The following is a 17042-nucleotide window of genomic DNA, read 5'->3' as shown; positions in this document are numbered from 1 at the left end:
CAAACGCGCTCTATCGCACAAAAAAGACGCGCGGAACAATGAAGTTTAAAAAAATTCGGGGAATTGCGGCGTTAAATTTTCCTTTTTTTGTTGTCATGGTGACATTTTGCGGGATTTTTTCGCATTTTCGGTTAAAAATCGTTGTTTTCATTCATTTTCGCTCATTTTCGCACTTTAATCCCTTGAAAATCGGTGAAAATCGGTGAGAATTGCAGAAAACTCATCTTTCGCGGATTTTTTCGCATTTTCGGTTAAAAATCGTTGTTTTCATTCATTTTCGCTCATTTTCGCACTTTAATCCCTTGAAAATCGGTGAAATCGGTGAGAATTGCAGAAAACTCATCTTTCGCGGATTTTTTCGCATTTTCGGTTAAAAATCGTTGTTTTCATTCATTTTCGCTCATTTTCGCACTTTAATCCCTTGAAAATCGGTGAAAATCGGTGAGAATTGCAGAAAACTCATCTTTCGCGGATTTTTTCGCATTTTCGGTTAAAAATCGTTGTTTTCATTCATTTTCGCTCATTTTCGCACTTTAATCCCTTGAAAAACGGTGAAAATCGGTGAGAATTGCAGAAAACTCATCTTTCGCGGATTTTTTTCGCATTTTCGGTTAAAATCGTGGTTTTCATTCATTTTTGCTCATTTTCTCACTTTAATCCCTTGAAAATCGGTGAAAATTCCAGAAAACTCATTTCTAAATGGAGGACAACTCGGTATTGAATGAGGACTCGAATTTAGAGGATATCGCTGGTAAATTTATTGATTTTTCCTTTTTTTTTTCAATAAAATTATCGATTTTTCAGCGTCGGCGCCTCGCAAATCAATGTCTCAGCCGTCCCTTGCTGGTCTCGGCGAACCAAAAAAAGGGCTTTCCAACGCGTTTTCCGCCTCGAACGTCCGTAGTATCCCAATTATACAGACGTGGCACGAGAATGAGGAGATGAAAGGGCAGATCTATACTCTGCGGTGTGAAGTGCAGATGCACGAGCGGAAATATCTGGAAGCGAAGGGACTGTGCCATCGGAATGTGCAGGATGTGATGGATGAGTATGTGGAGATGAAGATTGCACAGGATGATTGGGAACAGAAGATGCGGCAGTTTAAGCAGATGGAAATGGATATTGATGAGTGTTCCCGACAGAAGACGGAGATGGAGCAACGGATTCGAGAGTTGGAGCTCTCATTGACGGAGCAACAAGAACAGAGAGCTACTGTGACGTCAGATGTGAATAATACGACGTGTGGAAGCCTTCGAGGCACTCTCGACGATATTATGAAGAGAAACGACCCGGATTTCACGTTGACTTCAGGTTACGACGAGAAAATCGCAGAGTTGGAGGGAAAACTGATGAGTGAGATGGATAAAGTGGCCGAATTGGAGGATCAAGTGAAGAATCTGTTAGAGGAAGTCAAAGATCAATCGGCACGTCTCGCACAGTCTGAAAATGCACGTGCTCAGTTGGAGGAGGCTGCAAGTCATGGTGTCTCAGTCATGGTGCCCAACTCGACGTTTGTTATTGGAAATGCTCGACAATCACAAACGGAGCAACAGATTAAGGTAGGGGAAAGAGAGAGAGGTGGAAAATCGAAAAATGAGCACTTTTTTCTAGTTTTTACGATTTTTTCAGGAAACATATTGAAAAAGTTGAATTTTTAATGTGAAAATTAGAAAATTTTGGCTGCAAATCGCTGAAAATTATAAAATTTGGATTAGAAATTGCGAAGAATCGCGAAAATTCGAACATTTTTCGGTTTTTTAAAAAAGAAAATAGGGAAAATTCTGCGTTTTTACCCTGTTTTATAGATATTTCTCTAAACAAATTGAGATTTAGCTGCTAAAAATCGTACCAAACCATGAAAATTTGGTTTTTTCTAGTTTTTACGACTTTTTTTAATTAAAAAAATGACAAAAGTTGCAATTTTCTTGAATTTCAATTGAAAAATTTGCTAAATTGCTGGTTTTTCACTCAATTCCAATGGGATTTCTTAGTTTTCGGACTTTTTTAAGTTAAAATTGTGAAGAAAATCGGAAATTCTTAACCTACTTTTCCAGAAAAATGACCGGAAAGAAGGTGAAAATCATGAAATATGAGAGATTTTTCGAAATTTTGTCAAAAAAAACCTAAAAATATTTCAATTTTGAGTTGTTTTCAGTCAAAAAACTTGTTTTTTAACCTGAAAATCTCAAAACTGCGATTTTTCAACCCAAAATCCCCTATTTTCCATTTTAAAAAACCCCACGAAAACCTTTATCTTGCAGTACATCGACGAGTTGGAAACAAAGCTGACAGACGCGAAATCAGAAAGTGAGAAGGCTCGTCTCGCCCTGGTGGAGTACATGAATAAATGCAGTAAACTGGAGAACGAGATGCACAAAATCAAGAAGAATCAGACATTCGACACGTCGTCTCTCCTAATTGGACAGACTTCTGAAGAGTTGAAGGCGCAGATCACAAAAGTGAACGGAGAGTTGAATAGTCTGAGAGCAGAGAACCGAGAACTCCGTATCCGTTGTCACCAGTTGAATGGAGAGACGGACGATTGGAATCTCAGCTCATCACTTCTCGGTCACAGTCGTCTTATGGCTGGAATCTCGTCCACAGATCTCGTTGATTCGATTGAGACGGGCGGTACTTCGATGAGAATTGTGCCGAGCAGTGGAGGAGCAGGTCATTTGGAGGCGGAGCTTGAGGAGAGCAAGTTGCCACTGATGGATACGAGTGCGGCGGTGAGAAGTGTGAGTTTTGCGGAGAAAATGAGCTGGAAATGCTGATTTTCAGCAAAAATTGATGATTTTGAAGCAATTTTGGTCGAGAAAACGGCAAAAATCTCTTATTTTCAGCGAAAATTCTAAAATAAGCAATTTTGTACCGAAAATAGCCTGAGAATCATCAATTTTAGCTGAACATTCTTGTTTTTTAGTAGAAAATGCTGAAAATATGATATTTTGGACCGAAAATGGCCTGAAACCTGCTGAAAATATAGATTTTCCGTCTGAAATAGCCTGGAAATCATGAATTTTGGGTGAAAATCTTGATTTTAGGTTTGAAAATTGAGAAAACAGCCAAAAAGAACTGTTTTTCAGTTCAAAATGCCCATTTTCTTGCATTTTCTCATCCAAAACAATGATTTCCAGTGAAAAATTCAATGAATCTTTGCCTTTTGAGACTGAGAATTTGCTAAAAGTCGTCATTTTTCGATCAAATTGACGTTATAACATTTCCAGAAACAAGCGTTCGACGCCGCGTACGACGACTTTGAATCACTCAAGGACGCTCTTCTGAACAATGACAATAACACACTCGAAAGTGAGTTTGGGAGGGCATAAAAAAACAACTGGATCCTGGATACGGAGTTCGAGGATGAGTTACAGTAACCCTTAGGAATTTGGATATCTAGAATGGATTCTAGATGTTGTTACAGTAACCCGATCCAGGATCTATGCGGGATGGTGGACCCTATGGGTTACTGTACCTTATCCTAGCTGTACCTACCGTAACCTCAGTCCAGAATCAATATAGGGATGCTGGATCTTGATTCCAGGATCCAGGTTACTGTACTTTATCCCATTAGATACCAAAAATTGGCTAAAACACGAAAAACTAATTTTTCACAAATTTTCTTTACCAATTTTCAGGTTCATTCAACTCATCGATGCCACCACCGGATCGTGACGCCACCCAGTCGTTCTTGAGCCAAAAGAGCTTCAAAAATTCTCCACTCGCAGCTCCTCAGCAGAGACCGAAACCACTCCAACAACTTATGACGTCGTCAGGAGCCGATCAGATTCAGAATCACTCGTTCTCCACAAAGGCCACAGCGTCTCCTCATCCATCTCATTTGCCAATTCTTCAAGACATGCAACAGATTCTCGATTCGTCCGCAATTCTACTCGAAGGGCAACACGAAGCAGCGGCAAATGTGGAGAAGATGCAGGCGAAAATGTCACAGATTCGCGATGCGTTGTCGAGACTTTTCGAGCGTCTGAAGTCATCCGCAGCGTTGTTTGAGGATATTTTGGAGAAGGTATTGCGAAAAATTATGATTTTTCATAGAAAAATGGCGTAAAATCATGAATTTCTCCTGCTTTTTTGGCTGCAAGATGAACAAAACAAGATTTTTGGCACACTTGCAAACCGTGCCGTAACTCGCTTCAAACTCAATATTATGAGCTGCTGAAAAATATACCAAAATGTAGATCTCGGTGAGATCTATGTGGCTTACTACAGAATGTATATGGCTATTTGATAATGTGTCGCAGGTCCGCGGCATATTGGCGATGCGCAATCCTGCCCCATAGACAGACGTAGAACTCGTTGAGATCTACATTTTGGTATATTTTTCAGCTCATAATATTGAGATTTGAGCGAGTTTCACTGGAAAATGGCAAAAGACTATGGATTTTCCTCTGAAAATCCATTTTTGTCTGTCCAGAAACTGAAAAATGCACACCAATTCTCTCTCCATCCTCTATTTCCAGATGGGATCGAGTAGTCCACTTGCCGATCGTATCAAACAAATGAAATTGGCGTTCGAGACGAGTATCTGCGACCACGCGGACGTGTCGGTCATCCTTGAAGCGGCCGAGAAAGATCTGAACAACATGTCTGTCAACTTCTCGATTCTCGAAAAGTCAATTGTTGCCGAGTCGTTTATTGCAGATGTGTCGAGACGATTCACGATTGCGCCGGATGCTGAGGGTAAGGGTTGAATTCTGGAGTGTCTAATTCTGAATATTTTGATTCCAGATGTGGCGTCATCGTCGCTTCTCAACGCTTCGTATAGTCCGATCTTCAAGTTCTCGAATAATGTTATGGAGGTTGAGAAACTGCAGAATGAGGTTGCCGATTTGAGGAATGAGTTGGAGAAGGAGAGAGTGAGAGGAGATATGAAGTCTCCACTTCAGAACTCATCCGGACGACTTTCCGATGTTCAACTCAAAGCTGCTCAGAACTTTGAGGATCTCGAAGTGTGCCAAGCGACACTCAACAAAGTGGAGGCAGAGAAGGCAGAGGTGTTGATGGAGCTGTCGAGACTCGAGGACTCGCATCGCCGACTCGTTGCCGAGTTGGATGAGGCGAAACGGCAGATGGAGAACACGCTCGTTCGATGCGCCGCAGAGGAACACGCTCGTCTCAATGCCGAGGAGATTCTGGAGGACACGAAGCGCTCGGTTGAGGTGTTGAAGAAAGAGCAGGCGAATGCTATGATGATCGAGGTGGACTATCGAGTGACTGAGGCCAAAGAACTCGTCGAACGAGAGAAAAAGGCGATCATCGAGTCGTTGTCGAGTGAGTTGCAGACGGCACTTGCTGAGGAAAACGCGGTGAGAGATCATCTGGAGAGGATGGAGCATGAGATGGAGCTCCTCAGAAGACGTGCTCGAGAGGCAGAGGATCGAGTGGAACGGACTGCCAATGAGAAGCACGAGATGGTCGAACACATTGTGTCACTTGAGGAGAAGATGGAGAAAGCCGCGGCGTTTGAGAAGGAATCCGCCGACTATGCTGGGAAACTTGCTGCTCGGAAGAAGGAGATTGAGGTGTCGAAGAAGCGAGAGGATATGGTGAATGCGGCGATCGAAGGGCTGGAAAGAGTCAGGAAGGAGGTCGTCGAATTGACAAAGAAGACGTTAAAGACACAGATCATTTTGGGGTGAGTTGGAAGACTTCCGAGTTGGAATAGGAACTGAGGCAGGCTGGCGCGTCTTTGAAAAAGTGGGCGAAAATGCGACGAGAGAGAGTGTGTCTGCGTCTCTCCATTTCGCACACTCTTTCTCGTCGCATTTTCAAATTTCGGCTGAAAATCCGAGGCTCTCAACGCCACCCGGGCACATACCTGTTCCGTAGAATTCACGTTCTACGCGTTGCCACAGTTCTTATGGAAGCTGGCGCGCCTTTGCGGCGTTCAATTTCTCAATTTTTGTGAAATTACCCAATAATTTCAGGAATGCCTCGTCGATCCGTCTCGTTTGCGATGAACTCTGCCGCCGCCTGACCCGTGAACGTGAACTTCAACACGAGAGTGCGCAGACGATGAAATATGTGAATGACAACATTGAGCAGCTGCAGAAGGAGAATCTCGAGATGCAGGCAAAGATCAAAGAGTCTCTAGGAGTCTCAAAGAAGTCATCGACCTCTAATAACAAGGAGAACGCACCGCCTCCAGTGGTGTCGTCGGAGGCTCCAATCACTGCTCCACCATCGTCCAGTCAGAAGACGTCGACGACTGCTTCTAGTAAGTTTGACGGGCTTTTTTTGGCTGAACAATTCAGTTTTTTGGCTGAAAAATCCAGGTTTAGCTGAAAAATCCAGTCTTTTGGCTAAAAGATCCAATTTTTTGGCTGAAAAATTCAGTTTTCCTAAATCCTCCATCATTTTCAGACTTTGTCAGTCCCACCCGTCAACTCCTTCACGAATCAACGATGGCAGTCGACTCGATTGTGCAGAAGCTGAAAAAGACGTATACGATGTCTGGAATGGGAGCAGAACTCAAAGAAACCATTGGAAACTTGATCATTGAATCCCGTGGACTCCGTGACTTCCTCCATCAAAAGTTGATCCTTTTCAAGGGAATCGATATGACGATGTGGAAGAATGATTCGGTGGATCAGTTGGTCGAGAAACTCGCACAATATCTTCAGGATAATTTGATTCTTGAAGAGCAGATTAAGAAGTATAAGAAGGAGTTGAAACTCACGAAAACTGTTTTTCCGGTACGTTTTGCCCGCTTATTTTCAATCATAAAAAGGCTGAAATTTTGATTTTCCAGCAAATTTTTTCGGATTTCTAGTCATTTTTCGCTCTTAATATGATTAAAAACATACGAAAAAACTCAATTTCGGCACCTGAATATCCAGAAAATCAATATTTCGGAAAACTCGTTTTTTTCAGAATCTCGGCGCCGACGTGCAGGAGCGAATCAAACGTGAAATTGGTGGAATCGCGTCGGATATGGGCGCAGTGAAGGCTCTCCGCAACAAGAAATGATTCGTCTCTTTCTCTCCGTCTCTCACTCGACACTAATTGTCTGTTTAATTGCATAATTACCCTCCCCTTAATTACCTGTCGAATTGAACGTGTTTTATCCAAAAAAAGAAAAGAAAAAGACGGGAATTCTCTCTCTCTGTATTTTAATCTCTATTTCCCCCCGTCCTTCATTTGTATTTTTATTCTAACCGTATTTGGTACATTTCTTGAGAGTATCCTATTAAATGAATCACTCCTGAAAAAGATTTTCAGAGAGTACAGAAATTTATTTGAATTTTTGGCTTGAATTGGCTCCTCCTCTTGAATACGCTCCGCCCCTTTAGGCTCCTCCTCTTCTCTAATCGCCTTCTCCTCCGGCTCCGCCCCCAGAATAGGCTCCGCCTCCTGAATAGGTTCCTCCTCTTGAATTGGCTCGTCCCCCTGAACAGGCTCCGCCTCCTTAGGCTCCGCCCCCATCACCGTATCCTCCAAACTAAGCGCATTCAGACACATCAATGCTCCAACGCTTGAAATCTTTGGTTTTTTCCCATTGGCATCCAGCGATTCGTTTTCATCGTCGCACAGTTCTGACAACTGCGCTCTACCTATAATCGAGTTTTTCTGATAAAAATTCCAGTTATGTGAATTAAAATTGTTCGAAAAACGTCAAAAATTGGAATTACGGCTAGAAAAATTCGAAAAAAAAGATGAATTTAATGGAAAATTCGGCCTTTTTCGAACAATTTTCATTTAAAAAATTCCAAAACTTTGTCTGAAAATTGTTCAGAATCTCAAATTTATTTCAGAAAAAACTCGATTATAGCCTATTTTAGACCAATTTTTCCTAATTTTCGTTGATTTCCGCTGAAAAATGTTATGTTTATGTATTGAAAAGCAGAGTTGCATGGGAGTGAAATTTCCTTATCAGTGTTGTTGGGAATTCCGACTTCCGACTTCTGGGTTTTTTTTCACTTCCAACTTCCGACTTCCGACTTCCGGATAAGGAATTTCACTTCCGACTTCCTACTTCCGACTTCCGGATAAGGAATTTTACTTCCGACTTCCGTCATTCCATAACTGTGGAATTTTCGAAAAGGCATTTCGCAGAAATACATGGAAAAATGGTCTAAAAGGACAGAAAATAGGCTTTTCTTCAGCCAAAAACTAATTTTTCACTGATTTCAGCGAATTTTATGAACATTTTCTAGGAGTTTTTTAATCTTTGCGAAAAAATCTACTTCCGACTTCCGAGTTCCGACTTCCGACTTCCGACTTCCGGGTGTTTTTTACTTCCGACTTCCTACTTCCGACTTCCGGATAAGAAATTTTACTTCCGACTTCCGACTTCCGACTTCCGGATAAGAAAATTTTCACTTCCCAACATCTCTGTTCCTTATCCGGAAGTCGGAAGTCGGAAGTGAATTTCCTTATCCGGAAGTCGGAAGTCGGAAGTGATTTTTGTTATCCGGAAGTCGGAAGTCGGAAGTGATTTTTGTTATCCGGAAGTCGGAAGTCGGAAGTCGGAATTCCATGCAACTCTGTTGAAAAGCACACTTTTCGATAGAAAAATCCGGATTTTTCTTTTGAAACTTGCTATTTTTGATGGAAAAATGTGATTTTCCGACGAACAATGAATCTTGTATATCTCGACACCAGAGTTGCGCGGAAGTGATTTTTCTAAAACGGAAGTCGGAAGTCGGAATTCCATGCAACTCTGCTCGACACAGTTCGTTACAAGTGCGCTCCACAGAAATCCCCTTGAGAAATGTCTCTTTTTCTCTGTGCCTCTCAATTTCGCACACTATTTTCTCGCGGTTTCGGTAGAGCGCGGTTGTAAGACACGTGTCGTGCTAATATATGTTTTGCTTGAAGAGGCTCAAAATATGAAAATAAAAACGTACATACATTCTAGAGTTGCGCGGAAGTGATTTTTTCTAAAACGGAGGTCGGAAGTCGGAAGTCGGAAGTGAAATTTTGAAAACGGAAGTCGGAAGCCGAAAGTCGGAAGTGAAAAAACGCCCGGAAGTCGGAAGCCGGAAGCCGGAAGTGAAATTTTGAAAACGGAAGTCGGAAGTCGGAAGTGAAAAACAGCTCGGAAGTCGGAAGTCGGAATTCCGCGCAATTCTGATACATTCCTATCAGGGCAATTTCTATTAATTTCTCCTAAAATTTTCCAAAATTAAGTACCAAAGTTAAGTGAATAATAGAAGTGAGTAAAGGTGCTCTATTGAGAATTGGAAATTGGAGTCCTCGTGGACAAGATTCAAACCATTTATTGATGGGATTTGAATGAGAAAAATGTGAAAATCGGAGAAAATTTACCGTTTTTTCACTTTTTTGACTGAAAATTATCATTTTTCAGTGAAAACTTCTCAAAATGGCTTGAAATCGTCAATTTTCTTTGAAATTTAGAAGTTTCTATGGGATTTTTAGAAAAATAGAGATTTCTACCTATATTTTTGTAGAAAAACACGAAAAATGAGTCAAAACTTAGCTTTTTGACTGAAAATTTGAAATTTCAACGAATTTTTTGGCAAAAAACAATAAAAATCTTTAATTTGTTGCTTTTTTGAGTGAAAAATGTAGTTTTTCCTCGATTTTCTTGTTTTTTTTGGCTCCGGGACATTTCGAAACCGGTATTATATTATATTATGGTTCCGAGCAGAGTTGCGCGGAAGTGATTTTTTCTAAAACGGAATTCGGATGTCGGAAGTAAAATTTCTAATCCGGAAGTCGGAAGTCGGAATTCGGAAGTGAAAAAACGCCCGGAAGTCGGAACTCGGAATTCGGAAGTCGGAAGTCGGAAGTAGATTTTTTCGCAAAGACCATTTTTCCTTCTATTTCTGCGAGATGTACTTTTCCGAAATCCCACAATTATGGAATGACGGAAGTCGGAGGTAAACATAACGGAAGTCGGAAGTGGGAAGTCGGAAGTGAAAAACAGCCCGGAAGTAGGAAGTCGGAATTCCGCGCAACTCTGGTTCCGAGGGTCCGGGGTTCGACACCGGGCCTGGCAAAACTTTTTTGTTTTTTGTTTTTAGCTTTTTGGTACCAATCTGAAGATCAAGGACCCTCGGAACCATAATATTACCTCTTTTCTAGAGAAAAATTTATACGCGTTTTACCGGTTTCGAAATGTCCGGTTTCGAAATGTCGCAGTTTCGAAATGTCCCGGAGCCTTTTTTTTCTCCTTCAAAAACTTTACATCTTGTCCACCCAGACTACACCCCCCCCCCTAATTCTCAATAGAGTGCACATTCCAACTTAAAAATTCAAAATCTCTAATTATTTATATTTCTTCAGAAAGCCACGCCCAATACCTGCAACAAATCTTCGAAGAGGACGAAGAGAACTAATCAATTTCTGTCTGTGTGTCTGTACCAAAGTTGCATGGAAGGGAAAATTTCTTATCCGGAAGTCGGAAGTCGGAAGTGAAATTTTCGAAACGGAAGTCGGAAGTCGGAAGTAAAAAATTACCCGGAAGTCGGAAGTAAAATTCCTTATCCGGAAGTCGGAAGTCGCAATGGAAAAAAAGCCCGGAAGTCGGAAGTCGGAATTCCATGAAACTCTGGTCTGTACCAGTGTTGTCGGGAATTCCGACTTCCGACTTCCGAATTGAATTCCCTTAACCGGAAGTCGGAAGTCGGAAGTCGGAAGTGAATTCCCTTAACCGGAAGTCGGAAGTCGGAAGTCGGAAGTGAAAAAACGTCCGGAAGTCGGAAGTTGGAAGTCGGAAGTCGGAAGTCGGAATTAGATTTTTTCTCAAACTTTCAAAAACTCTAAGAGAAAAAATCATAAAATTGGCGGAAGTCAGTGAAAAATTAGTTTTTGGCTGAAGAAAAGCCAATTTTCTCTCCTTTTAGACCATTTTTCCAAGTATTTCTGCAAAGGGCGGAAGTCGGAAGTCGGAATGATAAAAATGCCCGGAAGTCGGAAGTCGGAAGTCGGAATTCCATGCAACTGTGGTCTGTACCAAAGTTTATTATATCTCCCAATTTATATCCTATTTTTTGCTCTTTGTCTATTATATCAATTAACTTTTTCTCGATTATGAGCGACATGTTCAAATAGATTTCTGTACTCTCTGAAAATCTTCTTCAGGAGTGATTCATTTAATAGGATACTCTCAAGAAATGTACCAAACAGAGCTGTGCGGAATTAAAATTTTTGAAAAGGGAAGAAGGAAGAAGGAAGGAAGAAGGAAGTTGGGTTCCGAACCGGGAAATCGGAAGTTAATTTTGAAAATGACAAATTTGAGGAAACTGTTTTTCTAGTCATCTCTGGAAACGAATTTTGATGTTGTTTCATACAAAATTCCGCCAAAATTCCGTCGAAAATTACAAAATTTCAGTAAACTTTCTTTTTTCTTCTTTTTTTGGATAAAACACGTTTAATTCATCAGGTAATTAGGAGGGGGGGGGGGGGTAATTATGCAATTAAACAGACAATTAATGAGATTTCGAGTGACGAAGAATAATTTCTTGTTGAGGAGAGTCTTCACTGCGCCCAAATCCGACGCGATTCCACAAATTTCACGTTTGATTCGCTCCTGCACGTCGGCGCCGAGATTCTGGAATAATTAGAGTTTTACTAGATATCTGGATATTCAGGTGCCAAAATCGATGAAAATAGCAATTTTGAGGCGAAAAATGACGGAAAATCTATTGTTTAAAGGGAATTTATTAGCTCGTAAAACCGCGCTCCACCGAAACCGATGAAAATAGTGTGCAAAATTGAGAGACGCAGAGAAAAAGAGACACATTTTTCAAGGGAATTCCGGTGGAGCGCAGTTGTAAGAACCGTGATGAACTAATAGACGAAATACAGTAATTTTTGTGGGCGGAGATTCGCAAAATGAGCTAAATTGCTTGAATTTTTATCAAAAAATTTCAATTTTCAATTGATTTTCACTGTTTTCGGAGCTGAAAATTAGATTTCTGACAGATTTCTATCAAAAATTGAACGGAAATTTGAAGAATTGTTATTTGGAGCTTCGAAAAAAAAAGTCGAATTCGATCCAATTCAATGCCAAAAAGCTTAATATTGGGTGATTTTTGATAAATTTTATTCTGAAAATCAATCCGTAAAAATACCATCCGTAAAAATTGGCTGAAAATCGGAATATTTCACCCCTTTTTGGCCGAAAAATTATCCAAAAATAGCCGAAAACGTACCGGAATGACAGTTTTCGTGAGTTTCAACTCCTTCTTATACTTCTTAATCTGCTCTTCAAGAATCAAATTATCCTGAAGATATTGTCCGAGTTTCTCGACCAACTGATCCACCGAATCATTCTTCCACATCGTCATATCGATTCCCTTGAAAAGGATCAACTTCTGATGGAGGAAGTCACGGAGTCCACGGGATTCAATGATCAAGTTTCCAATCGTTTCTTTGAGTTCTGCTCCCATTCCAGACATCGTATACGTCTTTTTCAGCTTCTGCACAATCGAGTCGACTGCCATCGTTGATTCGTGAAGGAGTTGACGGGTGGGACTGACAAAGTCTGGAAATCAAAGGGTTAGATGAAGTTGGGATTCGTTGGGACGTTTCAGAATGCCTCCTCTTCGAAATGGTACAGTTTCGGGGGTCCAACTTTGAAATCTGAACGTTCTCAAACCGTTTTTCTTTACTTCAATCTTCCACCGTTTCAAAACGGCGCGGTTTCGAAATGTCCGAAACTCTCTGTAGGCTTTCTACTTCTAAATCGGACGTTTCAAAACTCAAATTGCTGAAACTGGCAAAGTCTGGAAATGGAGGAGGTGTTAGGAAGTTGGGATTCGTTGGGACGTTTCGAAACCGGACACTTTGAAACTACGTTTTTCTCGATTTCTCAGAGAGTTTAGTTCCAGGATATTTCAGTTTCAAGATGGAACAGGTTCAGATCGCTTGGGATACTTCGAAACCGCTTTTCCTGACTTCAATCTTCTACCGTTTCAAAACGACGCTGTTTCGAAGTGTCCTAAACTTTCCGTAGTCTTTTTTCTTCTAAACTGGGTCGTTTTGAAACTATCTATTGGTTTCAAATCGTCCCGTCAAACTTACTAGAAGTAGTCGTCGACGTCTTCTGACTAGATGATGGTGGAGCAGTGATTGGAGCCTCCGACGACGCCACCCGTGGCGGTGCATTCTCCTTGTTATTAGAGGTCGATGATTTCTTTGATACTCCTTGAGACTCTCTGATCTTTGCCTGCATCTCGAGATTCTCCTTTTGCAGCTGCTCAATGTTGTCATTCACATATTTCATCGTTTCTGCACTCTCGTTTTGGAGTTCACGTTCACGGGTCAGACGGCGGCAGAGTTCATCACATACGAGGCGGATCGACGAGGCATTCCTGAAATTATATTATTAAGTCAAAAACATTTTGAATTTTGACAGGAAATCGAGGAGAAATTCAACGATTCACTTGCACCAAAACACCCCAAAAGGCGCACCAGATTCCCATGCTACGATACATTTGGAAACTAGGTCTAAAACTGAAAAATCTTTGAAATGAGTTCGAAAACTCGGAAATTGTACCGACAAATCCCCAAGAACTCATTGCTGAAATTTCTAAAAATTGACGATTTTTACAAGAATCCTTGAAAAAACCAGAAATTTTTGATCAGAAAAACGCTCCAGACTCCCAAAAATCGTCGAAACACGAGATATTCTGCTCCAAATAACGCTGCAAAGGCGCGCCAGTCTCCCCTGCATTCCAACTCACCCCAAAATGATCTGCGTCTTCAACGTCTTCTTTGTCAATTCGACGACCTCCTTCCTGACTCTTTCCAACCCTTCGATCGCCGCATTCACCATATCCTCTCGCTTCTTCGACACCTCAATCTCCTTCTTCCGAGCAGCAAGTTTCCCAGCGTAATCTGTCGCCTCCTTCTCAAACGCCGCGGCTTTCTCCATCTTCTCCTCAAGTGACGCGGTCAATATGACCATTTCATGCTTCTCGTTCGCAGTCCTCTCCAGTCTATCCTGCGCATCTCGAGCACGTCTTCTGAGGAGCTCCATCTCATGCTCCATTCTCTCCAGATGATTTCTCGTCGCGATCTCCTCAGCAAGTGCCGTCTGCAACTCACTCGACAACGACTCGATGATCGCCTTCTTCTCTCGTTCGACGAGTTCTTTTGCCTCAGTCACTCGATAGTCCACCTCGATCATCATAGCATTCGCTTGCTCTCTCTTCAACACCTCAACCGATTGTTTCGTTTCCTCCAGAATCTTCTCCGCATTGAGACGAGCGTCTTGTTCGGCGGCGCATCTGACGAGAGTCTTCTCCATCTGCCGTTTCGCCTCATCCAACTCGGCGACGAGTCGGCGATGAGAGTCCTCGAGTCTCGATACCTCATTCATCAACTCCGCCTTCTCAGTCTCCACTTTGTTGAGAGTCGCCTGTCGCACTTCGAGATCCTCAAAGTTTTGAGCAGCTTCACGAGATTTCAGATCTCCTCTCACTCTCTCCTTCTCCAACTCATTTCTCAACTCGTCAACCTCATTCTGCAGTTTCTCAACCTCCACCACATTACTCGAAAACTTGAAGATCGGACTGTAAGAGGCGTTGAGAAGCGACGATGACGCCAGTTTCATTTGTTTGATACGATCGGCGAGTGGACTGCTCGATCCCATCTGTAAATGGAGAGACGGGGATAATTTGTGCATTTTTCAGTTTTGGGACAGACCAAACAACGAGATACGATTCATTATTTTACCGCGGACAGGTACTAAAGTGTCTTTTTTGACGATTGTCGTCTGTTCAGCAGTTTAGTCCGGCCCGCGGTATAATTATGAATCGTAAACCGTATCAGAGACATAGAACTCGCCGAGATCTACATTTTGGTATATTCTTCAGCTCATAATATTCACTTCGATGGCTAGTTACGCATCGGCCCGGTTTTCAAGTAGGCTTTTTTGTCTTTTTCATTAAAAAATTCAAGAAATCTTGTTTTGTGTCGGCATGGAAGACATCACAAATGTGTTTTTGAGCAGTTTAGGGCTAAAATCCAAAAAATTCCGGGCTTTAGGTAATTTTCAACTTATAAAATCTGTCAATTTTCCCTACCTTCTCCAAAATGTCCTCAAACAGTGCTGCTGAGGACTCCATCCGCTTGAAAAGTGGCGACAATGCATCTCGAATCTGTGACATCTTCGCCTGCATCTTCTTCACATTCGCCGCCGCTTCGTGTTGTGCGTCGAGTAGAATTGCAGACGAATCGAGTATCTGTTGCACATCTTGAAGCATTGGCAGATAAGATGGATGAGGTGACGCCGTCGCTTTTGTGGAGAACGAATGATTCTGAATCTGATCGGCTCCTGTCGACGTCATCAGTTGTTGAAGTGGTTTCGGTTTCTGAGCAGTCGTTGTCTGGGGAGAGTTTTTGAAGCTCGATGAACCTGGAAGAATACAGAAATTTACAGAATTAAACTGAGAAATGGTCAAAAATTCGGGATTTTCAGTGTAAAAATGATAAAAATCGGTCAATTTTAAGCCTAAATTCATTCCAAATAACTCACTTTCAATGGTGTCATTCACATTGCTCTGAAGACCAATCTTGATTGATTCGGCTCCGGGACATTTCGCCACCAGACGTTTCGCCATCAATTTACGAGAAATTTCCAAAGGTTTTTGAGGAAAAAACACTCCAATCAAGCTATTCGGATGTGTCTCCATCAATCCTTTATCCATCTTCGTCAACTCTATTTCCTTCACATAAATATTCAAGTTGAGTGTGAAATGATTATCCACATCCTTCACCTGAAATCGTCTCCCAACCCATTTAATCATATTCAATCTCTCTGGACCACTATCGGCAACATCGAATGGGACAAACATTCGGTTACATTCTACTCGATCGCTGAGCAACGAGTATTCCGATGGAATTTCAGCCAATTTTTCAGAATTTCCCACTTTAAAACTGGAAATCTCGGTGAAAAACTGAATATTCACTTCGAGTTTCCGTTGTTTCTCCAATTGAATCACTCTCAATATATTCCTCATGAATTCTTCCAAACTAGCACTGTATTTATGGGCCCAGTGACTGAAATCAATCGATAATTTGTCCATTTGGAATAGTCTTCGGAGATTTGCAATGTAGTTCTCAAAACTCTTCTGGTAACCAGTTTTCGGGATACTGTAAATTAGGCCACCAGCACAATCGTATGAATCCGTCACTTTGACGGAAACATGTTTGAGTTTCAAATCACTGGATCGACCCGTTTTCCAGTATGGATCATCCAACTTGATCTTCGTGAAGTATCCTTTATTTATCCATTTCTCGCAGCATATATCCTCTTTTGTGCGTACAATCATATTCATTCGTATTGTTTTCACATTCCATGTCCTTATCATAACATCCAATACTTCTCGTGGCATTGAGAAGTGAGCATTCTCCCGAACTCCATTAACGTAGTGTTCTTTGATTTCACATATCCACAGAAGCAGTGTGTCACATGAAATAGTGCTTCGTATGATATTATTCAACTTTTCGAAACACTTCTCTTTTGTAGTCGATCTCAGTGTACAGTGATTGGCGACAATTTCAAGTAATCTGAATTAACACATCTACTAACCCAATTATGAAAGTTTACACTAACTTATCTGAAATATGCAGTTTTTTATAATGAATTGGCTTCTTGATTTCTTTCAGCACTTGAAATCTCAATGGTCCATACTCCACACATCGTGTCGACATATCCATACAATAAACACATCCTTCACACACTTCTTCCAGTCCAATCAGTTTGCGGACACTTCTTCCTGTAATGTATTAGATAGCTCTTTGACTGACGCGTCGTTTGTGGACTCCAGAGCGAGTTTTGAAATTCATTTTTACTAGAAATTCAAGTCGATCCACTGTGAAACATCATAACTTTGTTTATTACAGGACAATCTTTTAAAACTTAATTGGAATTGAAAGATGGAAATACAGTGCGCGTCATAGATATGCGCCACCCCCCAAAATCGATGTTTTCGGGAAAGTGCGTGACTTTTCTGAGAAATCGTTATCAAAATCGAATTCAGCGTATCAAAAAACCTATATTCCCAAGTTTTGAGAAAAAATGTCAAAAAATACGTCCAGACCAC

At 41.4% G+C, this 17042-nt stretch overlaps 2 protein-coding genes across 2 annotated transcripts; one reads left to right on the top strand and one right to left on the bottom strand.

Moving 5' to 3' along the window:
- Window positions 1-699: 699 nt before the first annotated feature.
- On the top strand, window positions 700-6990 carry GCK72_000363 (uncharacterized protein; the record flags this gene model as incomplete). The annotated part of the gene is made up of 10 exons (XM_053722443.1): window positions 700-751; window positions 805-1559; window positions 2262-2738; window positions 3228-3309; window positions 3639-4027; window positions 4482-4701; window positions 4750-5656; window positions 5949-6238; window positions 6385-6716; window positions 6895-6990. 10 exons carry the CDS (start codon window positions 700-702, stop codon window positions 6988-6990), a joined length of 3600 nt encoding a protein of 1199 aa, XP_053591088.1.
- Window positions 5371-16650, bottom strand: GCK72_000362 (uncharacterized protein; the record flags this gene model as incomplete). The annotated part of the gene is made up of 9 exons (XM_053722442.1): window positions 5371-5588; window positions 7224-7574; window positions 11416-11539; window positions 12144-12475; window positions 13015-13304; window positions 13677-14587; window positions 15021-15352; window positions 15473-16506; window positions 16553-16650. The coding sequence occupies 9 exons, from the start codon at window positions 16648-16650 to the stop codon at window positions 5371-5373; spliced, it is 3690 nt and encodes a 1229-aa protein (XP_053591087.1).
- Between the last annotated feature and the right edge of the window lie 392 nt (window positions 16651-17042).

Source organism: Caenorhabditis remanei, chromosome I (assembly GCF_010183535.1).
Source record: "Caenorhabditis remanei strain PX506 chromosome I, whole genome shotgun sequence".
NCBI lineage: Eukaryota > Metazoa > Nematoda > Chromadorea > Rhabditida > Rhabditidae > Caenorhabditis > Caenorhabditis remanei.
This window is presented reverse-complemented; position numbering and strand designations above follow the sequence as displayed.